Consider the following 26,312-nt stretch of genomic DNA (forward strand, 5'->3'; position numbering starts at 1 on the left):
AGGTTTGAAAGGCTGCAGGTTATTCTGAGGAAATGACTAGACCTGTTCTTGCAATGCAATTTTATGATAAAATAATCCATGCTCACATGACTCCCATCCGAGAGTTGGGACATCTCTGCTGTGGAGTATGTGAGAGAGGATAAAAACACGCATCTGTGGGTCAGAGCGATGAAATTGGGGGTTCAGCAGTTCCCACTCAGTGCAATAATCATTAATTCTTTAATGATTATTAAAATTCCCATATGCTTAACGTTGTAAATCTTACAGATTCTACAGTTAGAGGTGGAGATAGCATTTGGCCTTGATATTGCCACAGTGAGATCTGAGTGCAACCTATGGACTTCCAATAATAAGCTCAAAATTTCACTGCTGTAAGTCAGCATTCAAAGAAAGAAAGAATGTAACCAAAATGATGAATTCAACATAGGTACTCATATGGCGACTAATGGAGTCATGGCTTATTCAGTGAATGCTTGTAGGTAATTATGACAAACCCCAGCCCATCACATCTGTATCGTCTTCCTTTTCTCCTGCTTCCACTGCTGTGCCTTTCTCCTCCTCATTTTCCTTGTGTTCCTTCATTACAAGATGCACACAAATTAAACTTTTTTTTTTTTTTTGACAGGCAGAGTGGACAGTGAGAGAGAGAGACAGAGAGAGAAAGGTCTTCCTTTGCCGTTGGTTCACCCTCCAATGGCCGCCGCTGCAGCCGGCGCACCGCGCTGATCCGATGGCAGGAGCCAGGAGCCAGGTGCTTTTCCTGGTCTCCCATGGGGTGCAGGGCCCAAGCACCTGGGCCATCCTCCACTGCACTCCCTGGCCACAGCAGAGGGCTGGCCTGGAAGAGGGGCAACCGGGACAGAATCCGGCGCCCCGACCGGGACTAGAACCCGGTGTGCCGGCGCTGCTAGGCGGAGGATTAGCCTAGTGAGCCGCGGCGCCAGCCGACACAAATTAAACTTTTAAAAGCAACATTCAGATTTTGTGGATTTGAGATTTTTGACCTATTCCAGTCCCAGATGGGACCTATAACCTTGATTATAAATTTCTCCTCGCACTTCCGCTATGTCTTCTATTAAAATCGTCTGTCTACTTGTTTAATTTCCACTTAGTATTATAAAACTTCACAGACATTTTAGTTAAGAAAGCAAGATTTAAACTCAAAATTATTGTCAATTGATGATGACTAGTAGGAAAAACAAAATAGAAATGTAAAATAAAACAATTTTTTTCCTTTTCTTTTGATTTATAATATGCCTAACACAAGTTACATGATAGGAACTGAATCTACCTTGTTTTGTCCTGGGTCAGTAAACACTTGATAACTTTTACCAAGGATTGTGGTTTGACCAGTGTCATGTATTTTAATCTGTATAATCTTAGGCAAGTTATTTAATTTCTCTGGGCTTTGGCTTCCTTTCCTATAAAATGGGTATAATGATAGTAACTACTTCATTGTGCCTTTGTGAGAGTTGAATGAGTTATCTAATTACTTACACTCCGGGGCCTCACTGTGGTGTAATAGGCAGAGTTTCTGCCTGTGGCAACAGTATCCCATATGGATGCCTATTCTAGTCCCAGCTGCTCCTCTTCCAATCCAGCTCTCTGCTATGGCCTGGGAAAGCAGTACAAGATGGCCCAAGTGCTTGGGCCCCTGTATCCACATGGGAGACCCAAAAGAAGCTCCTGGCTCTTGGCTTCAGGTTGACCCACCTCTGGTTGTTGTGGCCATTTGGGGAGTAAATCAGCAGATGAAAGGCCTTTCTCTCTATCTTTCCCTCTCTCTGTCTGTAACTCTACCTCTGAAATAAATAAATAAAATCTTAAAAAATAAAAAAGTACTTACACTCCTCCCTGATACATAGAAAAGCACAATATACTGGCTGTGGTGGGTTTTACTACTATTTATAATACCTTTGAGGTTAGGGATCCTATCTCCTTCACCTTTGTATTGGATTCACGAAGAATGTGATATTAAGATAGCCCATAAAAGTCCCTAAAGTTTGTAGGTTTTAAAAAGATTGGGACAAGACTATCGTGATGGAGTAGCTGGTAAACATGCCTCTGGCTGCTGCACTTCCCATTGAGCTCCCTGCTAATGCACCTGGGAAAGCAATGGAAGATGGCTCGAGTGTCTGGTTCCCTGAACCCTCATTGGGGAACTGGAAGAAGTTCTTGGGTCCTGGCTTTGGTCCAGCCCAGCCCCAGCAGATGTGGCTGTCTGAGGAAGAAACCAATGGATAGAGGATCTCTCTCTCTCTCTCTCTCTCTCTCCTTCTCTCCTTCTCTCCTTCTCCCTCTCTCTCCCTCTCTCTCTTCCCCTCCCCCTCTCCACCTATCTCTCACTCTCCTCCCCTCCTGTAACTCTGACTTCAAACTAAATAAATCTTCTTTTGAGATTTTATTTATTTATTTGAAAGGCAGAGTTAGAGATGAAGAGGGAGAGACAGAGATCTTCCATCTGGTGGTTTACTCCTCAAATGGCTGCAACAGCCGGAGCTGAGCCCATCCAAAGCCAAGAGCCAGGAGCTTCTCCCAGGTCTCCCATGTGGGTGCAGGGGCCCAAGCACTTGGGCCATCCTCCATTGCTTTCTCAAGCCATGAGCAGAGAACTGGAGCAGAAGAGGAGCAGGCCAGGAGAGGAACCAGTGCCCATAGGGGCTGCTGGCACCGTCTGTCTCCTAAATATATCTAAAAGAAAAGAAAACAACAAAAAAAGAAGGAATGAAGAAAAAAGGGAAAAGTAACTGGTGTGGATGTAAGTACATTTTTATGATTTCTGAGTCAAATATTAGGAAGTTTTCATAACACAGTACGACTAGGAAAATACTTTTTCTAATGCTATGTTTGAAATTGTACACTAAAAAGTTGAATTATCAAAAGGTTGGGAACCATTAAATAACTTACAATGAACATTAATTGACTATCTCACGTGCTATCGTGTATATACAAATATATGATATGACATGTATGTACATTAATATTATAGAATTGCCCTGTATTTGTTATAAACTTCGAATATTTTTCACTGAGAAATATTTTATTCCTCTTGCTCTAGCCAATAGATGCTCCTACAAGCAAAGCAACACTTTATTATCATTGAGAAGTGGAGATATAGAGAAATATAGAGAAAGGGACACAAGGGAAAAGCTCCTATCCACTGGCTCACTCCCTAGATGTCTGCAAATGCTATGGCCAGGGCTCAGTTGGGACTGACTTCAGCTGGAATCTGGTAATTCAGTCCAGGTCTCTGACATGGGAGCAGGCATCCAATTGCCGGAACCAGTGCCACTGCTTCCCCTGCGCTGTATTGGTAGGAAGCTGGAGTCTGGAGCCAGAGCCCAGAATCAAACCCAGGCACTGAGATGTGAGATTAGGCATCTTAACTACTAAAAACCTGGTCTGAACACTTATTTTTAAACATTATTTAATGTCGGCCGGTTCCGCGGCTTACTAGGCTAATCCTCCACCTGCGGCGCCGGCACCCCGGGTTCTAGTCCTGGTTGGGGCACCGGATCCGTTCCCAGTTGCTCCTCTTCCAGTTCAGCTCCCTGCTGTGTCCCAGGAATGCAGTGGAGGATGGCTCAAGTGCTTTGGCCCTGCAGCCGCATGGGAGACCAGGAGGAAGCACCTGGCTCCTGGCTTCAGATTGGCGCAGCGTGCCGCCCTTAGTGGCCATTTGGGGAGTGAACCAACAGAAGGAAGATCTTTCTCTCTGTCTCTCTCTCTCACTGTCTAACTCTGCCTGTCAAAAAAAAAAAAATCTGGATTTGTTCACATTTTATAAATTTTAGTGCCCAGATTCAGTTTATAAGATGTTGCAGACATTGTCAAAGAGGAAATTCAAAACCACTGTGAAAATTTTAAGCATTTGGGCCAATTCCAGTGCTATACATGGTGTATGTAGTGCTGAGCCCTAAAAATGCCAGCACCAGGTGCTTAAGGATAAAAAGCCATCCCTCTAATTTAATTTACATTACAGTCGCCACAGAAAGCAAACTGCATTTTTGCTTTTAATTCGCCATTCAGTGCTAAGCATTTTGCTGCTTGCAGTGACACATGAGTACTGCTGAGAACTGTGCACGGCCTCAGCTCTTTCCCCTGAGCTGTGGAGTTGGTGCTGGGAAAGAGATTGGTCACATTGTGAACAGTGTGCTCTTTTCAGTTGTCTCTTGGTCTCAAGAATTGCTCTTTATACCATACATGAGATTAAATAAATATCAAATAATATTTGCCACACTATAACTTTTCTATTAGTGAGCAGTTTCTTTAAAGCAAGAATCATTATGGAAGAGATTGGAGAATCATTATGATGGGTTGTTTTGGGTGTATTTTTTGCTGCACAGTGGATCTGACTGTGCCGTGTTGGCCACACCAGGCAGCTAGTTAGGGCCCCAGCTGTTTCGTGAGCACTGCAGGGGAAAGGACTTAGATGACGTCCAGAAAGCTTTCAGCTTAGGGATGAGTTTGTAGAAAGTTCAAACAGTTTGAAAACAGAACTTAAGATATGAACTAGCACGCCTGGAAGCAAGAGAGTACCAGATTCTATTTATAATATGAGAATGGAATGTCTGATTGATTTTATGAAATGGATCTCTAACTTAACCAGTTTGCTCAGTTAATTCTAATTTAAAATTAAAGGAGAACTCACTTTATTATCCTATGCTACAGAATAAACTTTAAAAAAAGTACAGAATTTGAGTGGTATAAAATTTACTACACCTAAAACTTTTGGATGTCTAATATTAACAAACAGATTTCTTCCTTCGTATTTTTGAATATATATATCCTATTTTAAATAAAATTGATTAGCATATAATATACTAATGTAAATTTGTAAATATCATACAAATTATTACACTATTATGAATAAAGGAGAGACCATTTCATAAGCAATTTTAAGAAGTGATTGAAGTTTTAGTGGTTTGTTAGTATAACTATTTTTTAAAATTGGGATACTTCCAATCATTTGTCCCACATTTTTTTAAAAGATTTATTTATTTATTTGAAACAGTTACACAGAGAGAGGAGAGGCAGAAAGAGAGAGAGAGAGAGATCTTCCACCCGCTGTTTCACTCCCCAATTGGCCATAATGGCTGGAGTTGTGCCGATCCGAAGCCAGGAGCCAGGAGCTTCCTCCAGATCTCTCATGGGGGTGCAGGGGCCCAAGGACCTGGGCCATCTTCTACTGCTTCCCCAGGCCATAGCAGAGAGCTGAATTGGAAATGGAGCAGCTGGGACTTGAACTGGCACCCATATGGATGCCGGTGCTTCAGGCCAGGGCGTTAACCTGCTGCGCCAGCCCCTGTACCACATTTCAATAGAACTATACATGAAGGGTATATGAATGTATATGTATTTTCCTTCTAAGCCAAAAAATTCCTCAATAGGTTATGATAGCTATTCTTCCAGAAGAGAGAACTCTGATGTTTTTTATTTTTACTTCTTAGCATCAGCTCATCATTCATAAGGCAACATTTATTGAGCATGAGTATGTACACGTCTTGTGCTAAAGGGAAGATACGCAGCAAAGTAATGGCCTCGTAGGAGAAATGAACATTAAAATGCTCATAGATGCATAGATACTATTCAATCTAATGTGGAAAAATAAAGTATAGGTGTGTGAGACCATGTGACTGAGGCCTCTTTTTTGGCTTTGAGGGTCAGGGAAGATACCCTTGAGGAAGTGACATTTCTTTTTTTTATTATTATTATTATTATTTGAAAGTTTTCCTTTAATAAATTCAGGAAAGTAAGAAAATAATAGATTGCAACCTGAAAGATGTAGTGGGCCATGGGAGGAGTGTAGGGGTTGAGATTCCCAGGAAGGGAGAACAAACCGTGTGCAGTTGCAGGTGGGAGAGCAAGCCAGGTTGGCTACAGTGAGGACGGGGAGGGAGTGGAGAAGCACACCAAGCAGCCAGAAGAAGTGGAAGGGCTAAATCATGGACGGTGTCCTGGGGCATCTTAAGGATATTACACTCTGCTCTCAGGGCAGTGGAGGGTTTTTTAAAAGGTGAATAAAATTATGTGATTTGTACCATGTAGTTGTACAAAGGGAGATTTTGGTGGCTTTGACTATTTGGTAGCAGTAAACATAGAGAAATAATTAGATTTGACATATACTTTGGGAAAACCATCCATAGGACTGAAGATTAATTTCATGTTGGAAGATCAGGGAGAATGGGAAGTCACAGAAGATGTCCAAGTTTCTGGATGCAGGAATTGAAGGTGCTATGTGCTGAGATGGGGAAGCCTAGAAATGGAGGAGATTTGAGAAGAAGGGAGGCATTAGCCCATTGGATGATGGAGGCTGCCATCGTGATCTGTTGTTATCCTGCTTTGCAATGGAGCATTAGAACTTTTTTTTTTCACTGTTTATTTCATTTAAAAATCTGTCAGATTCATAAATATTATACATATTTGTTAGGAAGTATGTAAAATTGTGATACATGCATACATTGTGTAATATCCATTTGCAGTCAGTAGAACTATCTGCAAACATTTACTATTTCTTTGTAGTGAAAGCACTCAAAATCCTGTTTTCTAGTATTTTGCAGAAGAATATACAGTACGTTAACATTGTCTATAGTTACCCTACTGTGGAATACGACCCCAGAATTTATTACTCATAAATAATTTAGTGCCCATCAGCCAATTTTTTCCCATTTCTTCCTTCCCCCTACCCTCCTCACCTTCTAGTAACTATTACACCACCATTGTATTTTTAATTTCCCTGAGGTCACTTTTTATTTCACTCCACATATGCATGAAATCATGTAGTACTTGTATTTCTGTGTGTGGCTTATTCTCTTAAGATTTCATCCTTTTTAAGTGAACTATTTGTTTATTTACTTATTTATTATTTGAGTGGTAGAGAGACAGGGAGAAAGAAAATCAGGGTGCTCCCATCTGCTGGTTTACTTTCCAAATATCTTCAATGGCTAGTGCTGGGCCTGGTTGAATCCTAGAACCAGGAACTCAACCCAGGTTTCCCACAGGGCTGGCAAGGATCAAACTCCTTGGATCATCATGTGCTGCCTCCCAGGGTGCACAGTAGCAGGAAGCCGAAACCAAGAGCAGAGCCAAGGCTCAAACACAGGAACTCTGATTTGGGATGTGGGATCTTAACCAGCAGCTTCACCACTAAGCCAAATCCCTACCACCTTCCATTTTTATGACTAGTATTCTGATGTGTGTACTACCACGTTTTCTTTGTCCATTCATCAGTGGATAAACACTCAGGACTTTCTATTTCTTGGCCATTGTGAATGATGCTGCAATAAACATGGAGTGCAGATGTCTCTGACATACTGATTTCTTTTCCTTTGGATATATACTGTGGAGTGGGATTGTTGGATCACATCATAGTTCTGATTTTAGGTTTTTGAGAACCTGCATATAATTTTTTCACAAAGGATTCACTTATTTACATTCTCCACATCCTGGCCAGCACATATTATCTTTTGTCATTTTGAGGTGATCTTTCATTGTGGTTTTGATTTGCATTTCCCTGATGATTAGTGATGGTGAGCATTTTCTCAGGTACCTGTTGGCTATTTGTATGTCTTCCTTTGATTAATGTCTGCTTAAATCTATGCTATTTCCAAACCAGCATTTCTTCATGTGCAGTAGAATAATTGATCTCATTAGGGTGACATGCAGATGTATGGCAGTCACACCTTTTCTGAGCCTACCCAAGACAGGGCACATGGTAAGCCCACCCTAAGGCAGGGCATCCAGGTAGTTACCACTTTCCGAAGCATGCGACCCATGCTCTGATCCTCTCATAACTGTTTCCTGTCCTTCTGAAAAATTCTGGAAACTTATTCTATAAAGAACCACTGCATATATATATATATATATATATACACACACACACACACATATACACATACATACATACACTATGTGGCAAACTTCTATTGGCAAGCCTTTGACTTTTAGGTGCTAAATAAACCTAATTGCTTAAATAATGAATAGACTCAAGTTCTCAGAGCCACTTCTTTTAAAATTCTCTTTAGCTTGTCAGAATTCCTGAGTAATGCCCTTTGACCTGCTCTTTTGAGCTTATTTGAACATTCCTTTCATTTACTTAGAAGCTTTGAGAAGGGTGCACAGCTATATCCATCATGTCTCATGGTCCTATGAGTCATATACGTAATTGTTACATTCACTTCTGTAGAGCAATGCAGGTATCTCCTAACCTGAGAAATATCAGTAAAAGGCTTCTGGTTGCCTCTCTAGAGGTTCCTGAGATATTTGGCAACAACTTTGTTCTTTAAGCCATAAATTATTCCTGGGGCATGGGGTTGGGGTGAGGGTGAGCTCTCTGATGTGACCTCTGCACTTGAACTTGTTGGGCTTGGTGAGGACACGCCCCTTCAACCTTAGACACACAGCCACAGTAATGTGGTGGGGCCACCTTGCTGTGTGTAGTTCTTCACAGATGAGATAGGCACTGAGCATTCTCTCTCCATCTAAGGCAATCTGTACAAGCTAGGGTGTGCAATGATGTTCTTTACTCCCCTTTGTTTATTCTAAATATTAACATCAGAATGTTCTTTCAGTTCATCCATGTGCACAAGGAAGGAACTAAATATTGTTATTATTGGATCTTTTTTTAGAAAACTTTTACTTAATAAATATAAATTTCAGAAGTACAACTTTTGGATTATAGTAATTTTTCTCCCCATAACCTCCCTCCCACCCGCAAACCATCCCATCTCCTACTCCCTCTCCCATCCCATTCTTCATTAAGATTCATTTTTAATTATCTTTATATACAGAAGATCAACTTAGTATATACTAAGTAAAGATTTCAACAGATTGATTCCCAATGAGACAGAATTTACTTTATTTATTTTTAAAACTCTACTTCTTTTTTTTTTATACAGATTTATTTGAAAGGTAGAGTTAGAGAGAGAGAGAGAAAGAGAGAGAGAGGTCTTCCATCTGCTGTTACACTCTCCAGATGGCTGCAATGGCCAGAGCTGTGCCAGTCTGAAGCCAGGAGCCAGGAGCTTCTTCCAGGTCTCCCACGTAGGTTCAGGGGCCCAAGGACTTGGGCCATCTTCTACTGCTTTCCCAGGCCATGGTAGAGAGCTGGTCAGAAGTGGAGCAGCCAGGACTGGAACCAGCACCCATGTGGGATGCCTATGCTGCAGGTTGTGGCTTTACCCACTATGCCATAGTGTTGGCCCCAGTAATTTATTTTCTAAACCATTTTTAAAACCATATAGGCAGATGTAAGTAGATAGTGATGTGGCAAGTGGAAAGTCCCAGGATAAACACTGTGCAATGGTCATTACAGGGCAGTAGATAGTAATTTTGTCACCTCATTCACATCACTCTCAACTGCCTCCCTTCTGTAATGTGCCTGAAGTTAGCAGATATGTGGTTCCCTCTTTTAAACTGAGTTCTTAGTAGTGCCCTCTCCTCTACCTATCTGGTTGTGTAAGTAGAAGTGTGCCTTGATCAACATGTGTGTTTGAGTGGGTATCTGTAAGATGCAATTTCAAAATCCGTTTGAGGGATTGGTGCTTGGCTTAGAGGTTAGGATAGCTGCTTGTTAAATGGAGTGCCTGGCTTCAGTATCTACCTCTGGTTCCTGGCTACAAGTTCCTGCTAACTCAGACCCTGGGAGGCAGCCGTGATGGCTGAAGTGACTGCACTCTTGCCACCTATGTGAAAGATCCTGATTGAGTTTCCTGCTCCCAGCTTTGGCCTTGGCCCAGCCCCAGCTGTCACAGGCATTTGGGGAGTTCTCTTTTTTCTGTCTTTCTGCCTCTCAAATACAGGAGTAAATAAATTTTTAAAATCCCCTGGAAGCTAGATTTGTCAAATCAATACAAAGAAAATTAATTAACAACTCATAAATTTGTTCTGACAAGTTAATTTTAGCTCATAAGGTCACTTTTTTTTAAAAGATTTTTTATTTATTTATTTGACAGGTAGAGTTACAGACAGTGAGAGAGACAGAGAGAAAAGTCTTCCTTCTGATGGTTCACCCTCCAAATGGCTACAACAGCTGGAGCTATGCTTATCTGAAGCCAGGAGCCAGGTGCTTCTGGTCTCTCATGCAGGTGCAGGGGCCCAAGCACTTGGGTTACCCTCCACTGCTTTCCCGGGCCACAGCAGAGAGCTGGACTGGAAGAGGAGCAACTGGGTCTAGAACCCAGTGCCCATATGGGATGGTGGTGCCGCAGGCGGAGGATTAATCTAGTGTGCCACAGGGCCAGCCCCATTTTTTTTTTTTAAGATTTATTTATTTGAAAGGCAGAGTTAGAGAGAGGCAGAGGCAGAAAGAGAGAGAGAGAGAGAGAGAGAGAGAGAGAGAGAGAGAGAGAGAATGAGAGAGAATATGTTAGTCTTCCATCCACTGGTTCACTCCCCAAATGGCTGCAATGGCCAGAGCTGGTCTGTTCTGAAGCCAGGAGCCAGGAGCTTCTTCTGGGTCTCCCACACAGGTGCAGGGGCCCAAGAACTTGGGCCATCTTCTACTGCTTTCGCAGGCCATAACAGAGAGCTGGATTGGAAGTGGAGCACCTGGGGCAAACCAGTGCTTTTATGGGATGCCAGCACTGCAGGCAGTGGCTTTACCTGCTATACCGCAGCGCTGGCCCCAGAAGGTTACTCTCTAAGATTTTATATCTATTTGCTTATAATAAGGAGCATTGCTAGAAATAAAAAAAATTAACTTGCCACAACAAACTTTTTCTGAATTTCTTTATTCTAAAGACACTGGGATTAGAAAAATGTTTTCAGGAGCTTAACATGCTGCTTTTTTGTTTCTTGAAAATAATATAAAGGAAACATGACAAAATAGTAAAATTTAAGGAAACTGCATGGTAAGTGCATGAGTATTTGTTAAATTATTTAAAAATCTTTTTCCTACATGAATTATTTCACAATAAGATGAGGAAAAATAGAGATGTTTAGTATATTCATATTTTCTTTTTTTCTTTATTGCTCTAGAAAGTATTTATCTTTTCTGGAACATTTAGAAAAAACTTGGATCCCTATGAACAATGGAGTGATCAAGAAATATGGAAAGTTGCAGATGAGGTAAGAATACTAACTTAGATGATTTTAGAAGTAGCTCGTATATAAGAGTGGTTGTCATGGTTGAGAAATTTTACACATGCATATGTGTGTGTGTGTGTGTGTGTTTGCATAGGCATACAGTTTTTTAAATGGAGTACCTAATACTTGTGTACCTGGAGTACCCAGTACTTTGAATTAAACCTACCCTTCTCCTCACTGCCAAGGCTCCACCTAGCAGCCTCTGTTTTACTCTGTTGGGCTGGCATAACAAAACAGTGTAGACTGTGAGGCTTTTCAACAACAAAAATCATTGCTTAGAGCCTGGAGCCTGGGAAGCCCAAGATCATGAAGCCAGCAGATATCGTTCCTGGTTCATCGATGGTGCCTTCTTGCTATGTCTTCAGACAGTGCAAGGAATGAATGAGCTTTGTGGCATCTCTTTCTACAATGCTCATCCCACTCTTGAGGGCTCCATCCTTATGATCTAATTACTTTCCAAAGTTCTCACCATCTATTACCACCACATGAGGGTTAGTATTTCCATATAAGATTACTGGGGGAACACAAATATTATGTTATGTTCTCATAACATTCTGCCCCCAAATTCCATGTCTTTTTCATATGAGAAATACATCATCCCATTCTAACAGCCCAAAATGTCTTAACTCGTTCCAGCATCAACTTAAAAATCTTCAAGTCCAAAGACTCATTTAAATATCTAAATCAGATGGGCTGAGACTTTAAAGTATTATTCACCCTTAGTCAAATTAATTCCTACTTGCAAATCTCTGAAATTAAACATATTATATGTTTCCAAGATGAAATATTGGATCAGGCATAAGATAAACCTTCCCTTTCCAAAAGGAAGAAATGGGAAAGAAAGGAGTGACAGGTCCAAAGCAAGTCTAAAACCTTAGTGCTTAACAATAATTTTAGGTTCAGTGCTTTGCCTTCTGGGTCTACTGGATGGGACCAAAAGAAGGGGGGGAGGAAGTCCCACCTTTAAGACCTGCTAGGTCAGAGTCCTGCCCTCATGGATTTGGGTGGCTCACCGCTGCCGTGAACCTGTGCCTGAATCTTTCAACCATGACTCCTCCAGGCTAGAGTTGCATGCTGGTGGTTCTACTAGTCTGAAATCTTAGGTATGGCTTTTCCCCCAACAGCTCCACTGGGCATAACAGTGGAGGCTCCCTGAGGTAGCCCTAGACTTATATTGATTCTCTTCTGGGGCCCTGAAGCTCTCTGGGGCACCCTTCAAAGTCTAGGTGGAGGCAGCCATGCTCCTACAGCTTTGCTGCATGAAGCCCATATGACACTGGGGTCTGCAGGAGCCATACTGGGTGTGGCCGAGGGACATGGTGATGGAGCATGGAGCGGAGGCTGTGATGGCAGGTGCTGCAAGGAAGCTGTGGCCCCTCCTTTGAGATCCTTCTGTCTTGTAGGACTTTGTCCCCGGGCCTATAATTGGAGAGACAGTCCAGTGATCCTTGCAATGGCTTTAGGGTCATTCTTCCATACCGTGGACTAGTGGTGCTGGTTTCTGTTTAGATGGATAACTAATCCCCTCATTGCCTTGATGACTACTTCTCAGAGTCTGTAGAAATGGCTGGTCCACAGTCATCTTAGAAAATTTGGCCATACCCTTCATGTTCTCTCCTAAGCAGGATTTCTCATTTTTTAACAATATGGATAGGCTGAGAACTTTCCAAGTTCTGCTTCTCTTTCTACTAACACTTCTATCTTTAAGTCATTTATTATCTCACATTTCACTGTGAATAGTCCAGAAGAACCAGGGTGCTCCTTCAACATTTTGCTTAGATGCTTCCTCAGCCAAATATTCAGTTTCATTGCTTGCAAGTTATGCCTTCTGTAAAACACTGGGAAATGAACAGAGTTCAGCCAAATTCTTTACTATTTGTAACAAGTGTGCTCTTTCCTCCATTGCCCAATGACATTTTCATTTGAGAACTCATAAGAATACCCTTCACTGTCCGTGTTTCTGCCACCATTCTGTTTACAGACACTTGGTTTTCTCTAAGAAGGTCATCCCATTGTCTATGGTGCTCCTTTCCTTCTGAGTCCTTAACAGAATCACCTCTCAGAGTCCATTCATTCACAGCGACATATGCTTTTTACAGCATTCACCTCTAAATTATTCTAGCCTCTACTACGCATTACCCAGTTTCAAAACCACGTCCAACATTTTAGGTATCTTGTTATCGTGACACTCTACCCTCAGTACCAATTTTTATCTTAGCTTCTTTGTGATGCTGTAACAAAATACCATATGCTAAGAGGGGTGTAAGCCATAGAAATTTCTCACTGTTCTGGAGACTGGAGAGCCCAAGATCAAGCTGCCAACAGATTTGGTATGTGGTGAAGGCCTCGCAGATGGATGTATTTTCTCTGTATTCTTACATAGCCCAAAGGGTGAACTAACTCTGGTCACTTCCCAAAGGCCAGGTTAGGATTTGAACATATGAATCTGGTGGCAGACATAAACATTCAATCTATCGCAGACCCCATAGAAGGCATTACTTTGACATTCTCCCCATAACCAATTTACATTTGTGTGACACATGATCTAGGTGAGATCTGAACACCTTTAGTGCACTGGGCTTATCAGAAATACCTGATATAAGGGGTCATCTCTCCACACATTCACATCTGCTCCTTTCCTGAGCTCTGAAACTCTTCCGGCACAAGGAGAAGATTTTGGTCTCACGTGATTGACTTCCCCGGAAGGCGTAGGTCTAGCACAGAAGGATAGTGCTCGTCCTGGAAGGCCTTCAATGTCTGAAGCCTTCTCTGAAAGCCACCAGGCACCATGTGCCTTGGAGATACGGGACTGTGAGTGCTGCTGGGCAAAATGCCACGTGCTCTGGAGGAGGCAAACAGCATCTTGAAGTTACTAAGGTATCATGTAGGAAATATATGGATCAAAACTCAAAGTTCCTAAATAGCATCCTCTATTTAGCCAGTAGGGGACTCCTTATAAGTGGAGGTTTTGTGCAGAGAACTTGTGGATGAGGGGTGAAGGGACAGCTAGAATGAAATTCTTGTTTTTGTTAACAGAATACTCTTGCTATAAAATTTTTTTTTGAAACATGGGCATTGCGTTAAAGAGAAAGGGAACACAGGGTGTCCTATTTTGTTAAACTTTAGCAAGTTTAACATCTGGATGTTGGCAGAATAGAATCACAGGAACTAAGAATGTTGAAACTCAAAGGTCTTTTTAGAGAACAACTTTATTCTTCTGCTTCCTGCACTTTTGGTCCTTATGGCCTAGTTTGTGTTTATCCCAAATGTTCTTCCCACTCCTACCTCCCTTCAGAGTGGATCTTGCCAGGAGCTTTGAAATGTTTCTAAGTGTTAAACACTTACCTGTTGAGTGCCCAACCTTAACATGCCCCTAATAAAATGCACTTAGATTTAACCGTTTTCATTATCAAAGTTTCCTTATTACCCAACAAACACGGGGATTTTAAAGAAAACATTAACCAAATTGCAAGTGACACATTTTAATATCTTTGATGTGACTTCAGAGGCTGAACTATAGGAACACAGTGTAATGGGAGAGAAACTTGGGAAGAAAGACATTAGACTATAAAATTTGCAAGTATTGCCAAGTCACAATAAAATTTACAGGGAAGCAGGATCATAAAAATTATCTAAAATTTTAGAACATGTGGTTATGATTTTAAATGCCAGTATGATGCAAATCTGTTTAGTTTTATTTGAGTAGTTCATATTTAGGTTTATCTTTTACTGATCCCCTTTGTATTAATTGATGTATATAAATAACAATTAGGCTGTTCTAACTTTAATGTGATGTGCTTTGAGGAATAATGACACCTTTTTATTGAGGGCATCTGCCAATAACACACAAGTAAACATGCAACAGCCTAGAGAAGCAGAAAAGGCATTTGGATTTAAAAGTTACAAGGGCTAGGTTTTAGTCCTATATGGTTGATAGAATAACTCATCCAAAAAGAACATTTTGGGGTGTGTCAAACTCTCAACTGGGCAGAAAGGATCAAAAGGTAGAAACCAGAACTGTCCGGAACAAGCTGGGATGTGTGTCATCTCACCCAGATCTCCCTGTGACCTTTGCATGCCTGTGTCTCTAAAGGAAATGAACTGAGTAATGGCAGCCAGACAGCTAATTCTAGCCTGGTAGCTTCTCCTACATAATTCCCCGTTCTCCCAAATGGAAATAAAAGGTATACATGATGAGAGGGTCAGGCAAGAAAACCTTTATTTCTAGCTTGGACTCGGTCCCATACTGCAGTGTGGAACCTTTTTTCTTGCTGCTCTGGACTAGATTTTGTGGAACCGTGAAGATTGTGTCTGGTTACTAACCTGAAGGCTTGAAAGCACGGCTCCCTCCTCCCTTCCCTTTATGCTGTAAGTCTGTACCTTCATTGTGATGATGGGGGAACTTAAGGGAACTGAAAGCAACTCTGATGGAAGGAAAGAGAGTTTCAGAGACCTTGAACTTAGATGGTCAAATCTGCTCATTCCCAACACAAGTCAGACCCAAACAACTTCTTTCCGAAACAGTGCCAAACTGATTTTACCATCTGCATAGAGGAAAGAGAATCTCAAAAGAGACTGAATCCCAGGGTGAAAACGTTGACCCCCTAGGATTGTGGCCTAATAAATTATTAGGCTTATTGTAACTTTTCAAATATTTATGTAACGAGGACCCAGCCCAATGCCTTACAAATAATAAATACGAAGTAAAAGTTATTATACACATGTTTCCACCTGGTCATTGCCTGGTCATCCTTTAAATGTTTGATGAGATTCTGATTCTTGTCTCACTTTACTTAAACTTCATGGGAAATTATATGTCTCGTCTTGGCTTTAAGATGTCTATGTCGATACTTCCCAAATCTGCCTATTCCCAGAGCGCCTACCTAGTGTCTCAGCCGGTGAAAAGTTCCTTACATCAATAAAATTCTTATCTGTCCCACCCACACACGTTTCCTGTATTCCTCATTGCAGCAAATGGTATCAGTGCCCTCCAGTTACCCAAAGCCAAGACCTGGACAGTTGACCCCCAACTTTCTCCACTAGGCCCTGGGTATCTTTCAAGTCCTGTCCTTCATCCCCACCAGACATCACTGCTAACTCTTGAGAGGATTCCTGGAGTAGGCTCCTGGCTGGCACTGCTCCTTGCACTTCTGGTGATCTTTCTAATCTCTGCATCTGACCACTTGCTTCTTCCCTTCCTTTGGTTCTTTACTTCCTGGTGGACAGAACCCACACTGTTTAAGGTAACTTACAGATCATGATTTGGTATTTGTTTGCCTTTCTAACCTCACTCCCTAAAAGTTATAGTTTAAATGGGACTTAGCTCCTGAACTCATGAAGATGTTTAAACCACCAAATCATGTGATTGGTACTGGAAAGTGGACACTTAATCCAATCCACTGTGACGTTTACGGGATATGGCTAGTGGCAGGCCCTTAGGTCATTGAGGGTGTGCCCTCAGAAGGTAGTTCTCACAAGAAGGATAATTATAAAAGCCCAGTTGGGCCCAGATTTCCCGCGCCTGCTTCCTGGCTCACCCTGTGGTTCTTCGGCACATGCTCTGCTGTTGTTGTCCTCTGGACTCACCAGATGTCCAACCAGTCTTGAACTTGAGCCTCCAGAACTCTAAATCAAAATAAACCTCTTTACTTCATTACAGGCCTATATCAGGTGTTTTGTGGTAGTAATGGAAAGCTGACTAATATACCTACCTTTCCACTTCCTATGATCAGCTGTACTGTTTCTTTGGTTTCTCTAAGACACCGGAGGCTTTTCCACATGCTGTTCTCTGTGCTTGGGAACCACTCTAAGCCCTTCATGCTAGGTCCTAGTCATCATTCAGGTCCTTCTCACCCAGCACTTCTCATATATGTGCCCGAGGCTCCTGGTGTCTGACTTGTATCTCTTACCCTCAGCTCTTTTATGCCTTTCTTCATATTGGATGGAGATTTGCCTCCTAACTTGTCCATGTCCCCCACTGAATTGCAAGTTCCTGTAAGTTAGAGGTCATGTCCCATTCACTGTCATATTTCCAGTGCTTAGAGTAGTGTGGTACACATGGACAGTGTTCAACAAACACTGACTAAGTGAATGAATGAAGGGTCCTTTCATTGCATACTATCAAATTATAAATACACATAAAAATATTAAAAATATAAAATGGCCTTGAGATTGACACAGAGCAGGTATTACCACCATCCTATTTTATCAGGGAGTATACTGAGCCTTGAGAGGTCTGAGGACCTTGGTTGGGGACTTCGTGGCTCCAAGAAATCCCCTGACCCCTGCCTTACAGCCTGGCTTATCCCAGTGACCTGTCGCAGCATTGTCCACGATCTAAATCCTAGGACTATTTGTTTTAGAATAAATGCCCATTTGGTAAATGCTTGCTTTTTTAAATTGCTTATAAATACTGTCTATCTTTATTGATGGTTAAGCAAGTTGTTTTAGAGAACAAGTTAAATAGCAGAAAGAGTGCCCTTTGAAGTTGAAAATGTGCCCTGGTAAACCTGGAGAGTGGCAAAAGGAATCTCAAAAGGAGTTGGCAGTATCTGTTGTTATAACTGCCCACTAATGGACTATTCAGTTAAACCACAGTTCACTTTTTGGATTTTTTTTCATGTGTCCCTGTCACAAGAGCAAACTCTTACTCCATAACATTCCAGAGTGCAGAAATAGCAAAAATCAACATTCTGTATAAAGTGACCAGTCCTCTATAGACTGCTAGACATTGCTTAGTTTTATGTGTCACAAAGCAAAATTTCTCCTTTCAGAGTAACAGCTTGGGAAGTACATACAATTTATTAACTCAACAGCATAAAGCTGGCAAATCCCTATGATCCAAAGTGCTTTGCATTTGATTTGATTATTTAATCTACTTATTTTTAATGATAGGTAGGAATGAAAATTATTAGTTTTGATAGAACTGAACTAAATTTTATATTTTTATCTATTGAAAAATAATGTGATTATAGTACTAATAAGATTATACTGATATATGTATTTAAAGAATAATGAATTCCTAGATGAATAGTGGCCAAATATAACAGAATTTGAATGAATGATAACTGAATGAAATATGAATTAAAACTTAAGGGTGGATGAGTGAGTCCTGGTTTTAGCTCTCCATTATAGAGGGTGATTTAAGACATATCATTTGACTTGTGATTCGTTAAGTCTTCCCTAAAAATCAACTCATAAAGTTAGAAGTTTCCTAACACTGGTAGAGTCCTGCATGAATAAGAGTGCTGAGGCTGACAAAGTGGACAGAATGGGCACAAAGGACACAGAGCTGAGGAGCACGTCTTACCATCAAGAAACTCACAGTCTAACAGAGGGAATTGCACAAATACTACCATGACTGGGTGCCTGGATGCCCTAAGAGATGATCAGGGATATTCAGAAGGCACAAACCTGAGAGTGTCAAGGTGCTCAGGGAACTACTGGCTATTTGGTGCTGGGAATACGAGTGGAGGGGGCTGGATTCTGGATGCCTTAGATGTCTTCTGAGAGAGTTCAGATTTTATTACACCCAGAAGAGAACCACTACAGAAATTTTTTAAAAGATTTATTTTATTTACTTGAAAGGCAGAGTTACAGAGAGAGAGGGAGACAGAAAATGAGAGATGTCTGCAATGATCAAGGCTGGGCCAAGCTGAAGCCGGGGACCTGGAACTCCACCCAGGTCTTCCACATGGGTGCAGGGGCCCAAGGACTTGGGCCATCCTCTGCTGCCCCCTCACCCACCCACCCAGGCATATGAGCAGGGAGGTGGATCAGAAGTGGAGAAGCTGGGACTCAAACAGTGCCCACACGGGGTGCCAGTGTCACAGACAATGACTTAAACCATGGCTGGCACCAGAACACCAGCCCCTACTGTAGAATTTAAAACTGAGAAACGATGTGGTTAGACTAGCATTTCAGGCAGATCTCTAGGTGTTTGTGTCACAAATGGAGGATTCAACTCATTGGGGCTTCGAGTGAGCTGCTTAAGAGATGATGATGGCTCAGAGTAGGGTCACTATCATGGGGTTAGCAAGGAGGAGAAGGATTTAAGTAGTACCTGGAAAGATCCAGGGCTGGAGATAAAGATTTGAAAATCATTAACTTATTGCTGGTCACTGATACCCTGAACATGACAGTTCTCTGAGGGAGAGTTTGGAGAGTTGGGGGTGACGGAAACTAAATTCAAGGGACAGGAGGAGGGAGAAAACTGCTACATGGTAATAGGAAGAAAAGGCCGTGGAGTGAATGGCTTCTCCTAAGAAGAAATAGATGTTTTAGGATGAAAACACGTTCTGTGGTATGAGGCAGTAAAGACAACAGGTGTACACTAATCTTTTGAGATTTCTAGATGACAAAGTGGGCAGATGTTGAGTGGTAGCTGAAGAGAACCTGCAGCAAGGAAGGGGTTTGTTTTTGATTCAAGAAGGGAGAGTCTGTGGTGGACTCATGGACTGAAATAATAAAAACCGATGGTGTGAAGACGGAAAGAATGACACACATCCTCTAACTCCTTGACAAGATCCTTTCTTCACATTCTTGGGTTTTGTGTCCCAAAGTAGTTTTATGTTTGAATTTTTGAGAATACAGCAGAGTAGTGCCCCTTGTCTAATGAATATTCTTACATGCTCTTTCATCTCAGAAACACTTTTCAAACTTTAAAGAATTCTCACAAAGTACTATTGTTTTAATGAGAAATCAGTTCAGGAACACAGATCCGCAATATACATGATGCCATAGAGTGAATTTTTGCTGGGAAACACAGTGATATGGGTCATTCTGAATTTATCTATGAAGGCCATCATCTCATTCTGCCTAGATTAGAGCTAGGTGAAAATATATGCTCTCTACCCATATGAAATTTCAGATTTCTGAAGGACAGGAGACAATCGTCTGTTTATCTCTTTGGTCCTCATTTACTCAGAAGTACTTGGCGAAGACTAAACATTTAGTGCATATTTACTTTTTTTTTTTTTTGACAGAGTGGACAGTGAGAGAGAGAGACAGAGAGAAAGGTCTTCCTTTGCCGTTGGTTCACCCTCCAATGGCCACTGCGGCCAGCACGCTGCGGCCGGCACACCGCGCTGATCCGATGGCAGGAGCCAGGTACTTATCCTGGTCTCCCATGGGGTGCAGGGCCCAAGGACTTGGGCCATCCTGCACTGCACTCCCTGGCCACAGCAGAGAGCTGGCCTGGAAGAGGGGCCACCGGGACAGAATCCGGCGCCCCGACCGGGACTACAACCCGGTATGCCGGCGCTGCAAGGTGGAGGATTAGCCTAGTGAGCCGCAGCGCCGGCCCATATTTACTTAAATACATTTAAATACATGATGAGAGCCAACACTTAATAATGTTGGTCTTATTTTGATAGAATGACTATCTTTATCTCATTTGCTTTTTTAAACTTTTTTTACTATTTTATAAAAATATTATTTTTTACCATTATTTTACTATTTAAAAAAAAAAACATTGACTAACACAATCTTCATGTCCAAGAGCCTTTGAATCTACTACTAATATACCACTGTTTTAATTCTAGTTTTTTTTTTAACTCATAGCTTTATTAATTTCTTACAATCAGAATCTAGGAAACGAAGAGATGAGTTGTGAATTGCTGTATATAAATTTTAAAACCTCCTTGTTGATTCTTCTGTGCTTTTGTCTGCTGTTATGGTAAAGTAGGGATGGAAGGTAGCATGAGGATGGATGAAATCATGCATATCAAACCTTCCTTTCCTCTTTTTGCTACCTTCTATCCTATCTATATAAGTTGTCATGATAGAGTGAATAATTGCATTCTATAATTTTATCTTTTCCAGCATGTATTCAATTGTGTTGGAATTATTTGTGTAGACCTTTATAAACACTGAACATTGCAGAAGCTACATACCATTATCAGGGTACTTGGCATATAATAGATACTCATTGAATGTTTCATGGATATTTGAAGCACAGAGCTGAAATAAGTCATAGGCTGATCCTTTAGACTTGCCAAGATTTAAATAGACTTTTGCTCAATCAAACTCGAATAGTGGGAGTTGGGATGGGGGTAGATATAAAATTTAAGCTTCCAGAACTCTCATGTTTATTTTTAGAATGTCAACTTCTTGAGTGATTTTATCCCTGAGGTATTTGAACTACCCTCTCTAAGCATATGTTTTCCCTCTTTTTTTCTGCAGGTTGGACTCAGATCTGTAATAGAACAATTTCCTGGGAAGCTTGATTTTGTCCTTGTGGATGGGGGCTATGTCCTCAGCCATGGCCATAAGCAGTTGATGTGCTTGGCCAGATCTGTTCTCAGTAAGGCAAAGATCTTGCTGCTTGATGAACCCAGTGCTCATCTGGATCCTATGTGAGTTTCAGAAATTCTGAATAATAGCATAAAAGCATAGTGGGAGCAGAAACATTGAAACCTACTTCATATTGACAAAAATTCCCATTAGGCTGTCATGTCTACAATGGGAGATTCTGCAGATATGAATAACTGCCCAGTGAAAAAGTCACTACTTGAACACAAATACTCATTTATTTGTATAAAAGCCCTGTGTACCCTTTTGAGTGTAGTTTGGAATTTCATACAAATTCCTCCCCCTTGTCAACACATGATAAAAGAATTACATTGGCATAATCTGATCCTTATGACTTTCCTTTATGTCTCATTTATACCATAAACATACTTATAATATAAAATGAAGAACTACTGGTGATTCTTTATGAAAATGTACTTGTTTATGAAATTTTCTTGAAAATGTTTGACCTCTTTATGGGTACCTAGAATCTACCCCAAAGATTGTGGCTAACTCTAAAACAATATTATTTTAAAAGTATGTAAATAGAGGGGCCAGTGCTGTTGCATGGTAGTCTAAGCTTCTGCCTATGGTGCCAGCATCCCATATGGGCACCAGTTCATATCCCTCCTGCTTCTCTTCTGATCCAGCTCTCTGCCATGGCCTAGGAAAGCAGTAGAAAATGGCCCAAGTGTTTGGGCCCCTGTGTCCGTGTGGGAGACCTGGAAGAAGCTTGGCTCCTAACTTCATATTGGTGCAGCTCCAGCTGTTGTGGCCATTTGGGAAGTGAACCAGGAAATGGAAGACCTTATTCTCGCTCCCTCTCTCTGTCTGCAACTCTATCTCTCAAAGAAATAAATAGAATCTTTTTTTTTTAAAAAAAAGTATGTAAATAGAGATGTAATTTAAAGAAATATGTTGATAGAACAATAGGTATGTTAGCAAGGAGAAAGGCAGGTTATCCATTTCTGTGATGTTATATGTGTAATTTCTTTCTTTTTTAGAACATACCAAATAATTCGGAGAACTCTGAAACAAGCATTTGCTGATTGCACAGTAATCCTCTGTGAACACAGGATAGAGGCAATGTTGGAATGCCAACGATTTCTGGTGAGTCTTTATACATTTACTTAAGCTCTCATTTTCCTGTAATTCTTGAAAAAAATCTCATATGCGATAATCCCTGTAAATTGCAGCAATGTACAGATTTATTCATTAAAATGAGCTATGTAACCATCCAGCTCTACTCAAAATAGCTGCACAAGCTTTTTACTTTCATCTGAGCTGTGAAGTGAGCTTGAAATCCAGTAAACTAAAATAGCAGCATATTACTAAGTTACTTTATAAATTGATGTTTACACTTTTTGATCCCTTTATTTGGAAACTAAGTCATAAAAAAAGACTGTCCTATCTTGGATAAAAAAGGTATTCTTATTCTATCAGTGACTAAATGTTCCTTGGATGTGGCCCAAGACAGGCCTAGTTATCTTACATCTGAGTTGCGGTTCTAATGTAGTAGTTGAGGGGCTTTGATTTCATTTTTCCAGTCATCATTTGGCTCTCAGGTTATTGCCTCTCTCAGTCATCTTCTCATTGTGTTTTCAAAACTGTCACAGGAGGAAGTTCTGAGGGTGATGTATCATGTCATTTCTCTTGGGATTTTGAGCCTACAGGTGGCAAAGGATAACAGGATGGTTATTATCATTATTATTACTGAGAGCTGGAAGAGACAAATTAGGGGGTAGACACACAACTTCTGTGCCTCCTGTGGGCAAGTTCAAGAAGTGATTGAAGTCCTCTCTCCTCTGGCCTTGGGTTTGCTCTACTTTAACGCAGGAAGGAAGCATAATAAAGTCAGGTACCTCCTGACCAATTTGGAATAATGAAGCTTCAGGTCCACTGTTGAAGAGATGCAGCTCTTTATGGTGTTGTGGACTCACACCATTTAAGGGAGCTCACATGAATCATTCCTCCTTGCAACTACCTCTGAGCCTGTGCCGGTTTCTGTCCCTACTCTGGCTTGACCTGTCTTCTGTGGGAGATCTCACTAATGGCCACTTCCCTAGGTCATAGAAGAGAACACAGTGCGGCAGTACGAATCCATCCAGAAATTGCTGAGTGAGAAGAGCCTCTTCCGGCAGGCCATCAGCTCCTCGGACAGGGCAAAGCTCTTCCCCCACAGGAACTCAAGCAAGCACAAGTCTCGGCCCCAGATCACTGCTCTGAAGGAGGAGGCAGAAGAAGAAGTGCAAGAAACAAGGCTCTAGAGAGCCAGTGCAAATGTTTGCATGGGACATTCCCTCATGGAGCTGGGGGAGAAACAGTTGCCTCTGCCTCAGAAAACAAGGAGAAATAATGTTTTGTTTTGTTTTGTTTTGTTTTTTAAGCAAACATTTTGGAACAAAGAGTTGAGGACATTCTTATGATCTGCATAGATGGCTTCCTGGCCATGGTCAAATCATGTGAGAGGTACTTCAAATCCTTGAAGATTAACCCCTGGGGTTTTTCTTTGCCCTTTGGTAGTAGTTGGAAAGGCAGCTATAAAATTCAGCCAGGTTAGATGTTCAGCTTACTGTTTAGTGAAAATTGTTCATTTGTCTTATTGAAGAACTGAAATCATGCTTCTTAGAGGAATGATTAAGTAATGGTAACTGGAAACTTGAGTGGTTCATATAAATTTATATCCCCCTTTCTCTCCTCTCTTCAAGATATTTAGAAACACAACTACAGTCATGCACTGCATGGTGATGTTTCTGTCAACAATGGACTATATCTACAATTGTGTAACACATAGCGTGGGTGTGCAGTAATAATCTAGGATGTTCATATAGCAACAAAATTATCTAATGACTTATTGCTCAAAATATGTCCCTGTCTTTAGGTGGCTCATGACGATACATTGTCCGCCAAGCATTCTGGCTCTCATTTCTAAGGAAGTGTTAGAATACTGTAAGAGTCAAAAAGCAGCACATCAATAAAAGCCCCGTTCCATTTAGCCTGGAAGTTAAGATGCAGGTGAAGATGGCTGCATCTCATATTGGACTTCAGTACTCAGCTCTGGTTCCCGAGTTTAGTTTCCTGTTAATGCAAACCCTGGGAGACAGAGGTGATGGCTCAAGTGATTGTGTTCCTGCCACCCACATGGGAGACCTGGATTGAGTTACAGGTTTCCAGTTTCAGCCCAGTCCAGTCTTAGCCACTGCAGGCATTTGGAGGAGTGTATAAGTGTCCCATTCAACATGTGGTTAGGAAAGAGAACTTCCGATTGTGCAGATTAGGGTTAGTACCATCCAGCTTTACCAAAAATCTAGCCAAGTCAGATAATCAGAATACACAGAGCAGCTCTCTTGATGCTGAAATTGACAGGACTTTCCCTTACCTCCAGGATGTAACAAGCTCATAAGACATAAGGACCAGAAGATGGCTGGAGAAGTGTGTTGTGCGAACTGTCACAGGGAAGCCCTTCTTCCCTGAGAAGCTCCCAGTAGAAAGTGCATGGGTAGATAGGCCATGGGTGCTATAGTGGACACAAGGAAACATGAGCATCTAGATCTAAATGGTGATGGTGGTGTGTTTTCAGGCTAACTATACATGCTTCATACTGTCTGCTCTGAAGGAGAGAGGGAATGGGAGACACCCCAAAGAAGAGCCAATCATGAATTAGTTTTATATGCTTTTTTATAATTCTGTGATGCAAATAAAATTTTCTCTAGGAAATATTTATTTTGATAATGTTTCAAACTCTTACATAACAATGCTGTGTTTTAAGAATGATCATATTATGAATTATATTTGTATGAAAGAATTTTATATTTGCAATGTTGACTTTTTATGCCTTTAGATATTTTTATGATATATTATGTCAAGTTTGGGTGAGAAGAACCTAGGGTAATATGGCCCAGGCCATGACTCACTTTTACTGTGTCAAGAGAAACATCAGGGCTGATGTTGCACACACCTATGTGGCTCTTGCCCAGAACTCAGGTTGTCTCTTAGATGTAGTTCTGAAGAAGATGGTACCATAAGTCCGACTGCTCCTACCAAGGACACACTGCCATTCCTACTTCAAGCTAACCCTGAAAAAGATCGCATTGTATTTATTACTGTAAGAAAATAACACATGTCAATAAATCCATACATTTGTGTGAAACTTAGCTGTTTCCAGATGTGTTCATTCATCCCACCACCTCAGTCTTTTACTCCAGTCTCTAGGCTTCATGGAACATAAAACAAAAATCTTTCTTTTGCACGTAGCCTTTTGATAATCTCAGATGAAATGAGACACAAATTTTAAAGTTATCCTTTTGAATTTGGTAAAACATACACAATAACATTTACCATTTTAAAATTCAGTTCGGTGGCATTTCATATATTCATGTTGCTGTGCAGCCATCAACATAATCCATTCATAGAACGTTTTTCATTTTGCAAAGCTGAAACTCCTTATGCATTAAACAGCAACTCCCCATTGCCTTCTACCCCCAATCCCTGGCAACTACTGTTCTAATTTTTGTCTCTACAAATTCAACTATTTTAAATACTTCATAGGAGTGGAATCCTGCAGTGTTTGTTCTTTTGTGATTATTCCACTCAGAATAATATTTTTAAAGGTTTGTCAGTGTTATAGCATGGATCAGAATTTTCTTCCTTTGTAAGGCTGGATAATAATCTCTGTGTGTATATATTACATTTTGCCATCCATTTATCCATCAATGAACACTTGAGTTGCTTCCACCTTTTGGATAATGCTTCTAGGAACAGAGATGTGCAAGTAACACTTCATATCCCTGTATCACTTTCAGGGCCATTTTTGTTGTATAGAGCACAAAATATTTAGAATCCATAAATGTCCATGTATTTCTTTTAAAACTTATTCAAATAATGGTAACTACTAGATAGCTCTTGATAAGGAAGGGAGAAAAAAACTTCATCAAGGG

The 26,312-nt window shown here is 41.0% G+C and overlaps 1 protein-coding gene across 3 annotated transcripts in view; it reads left to right on the forward strand.

The window, feature by feature from the left end:
- Positions 1–25,540, forward strand: part of CFTR (CF transmembrane conductance regulator) — a 221,603-nt gene extending 196,063 nt beyond the window's left edge. For 2 of the 3 annotated variants that reach the window (XM_089327932.1, XM_051847972.3), the window contains exons 24-27: positions 10,978–11,067; positions 21,268–21,440; positions 22,380–22,485; positions 23,442–25,540. In XM_089327932.1, coding sequence (XP_089184058.1) covers positions 10,978–11,067; positions 21,268–21,440; positions 22,380–22,485; positions 23,442–23,642 — 570 coding nt within the window. In that variant the 3' untranslated portion in view covers positions 23,643–25,540. 3 annotated transcript variants of the gene reach the window in all.
- The last annotated feature ends 772 nt before the right edge of the window (positions 25,541–26,312 follow it).

The sequence above is a fragment of the Oryctolagus cuniculus genome, chromosome 3 (genome assembly GCF_051225735.1).
Source record: "Oryctolagus cuniculus isolate XC-2025 breed Fujian yellow rabbit chromosome 3, ASM5122573v1, whole genome shotgun sequence".
Taxonomy (NCBI): Eukaryota; Metazoa; Chordata; class Mammalia; order Lagomorpha; family Leporidae; genus Oryctolagus; species Oryctolagus cuniculus.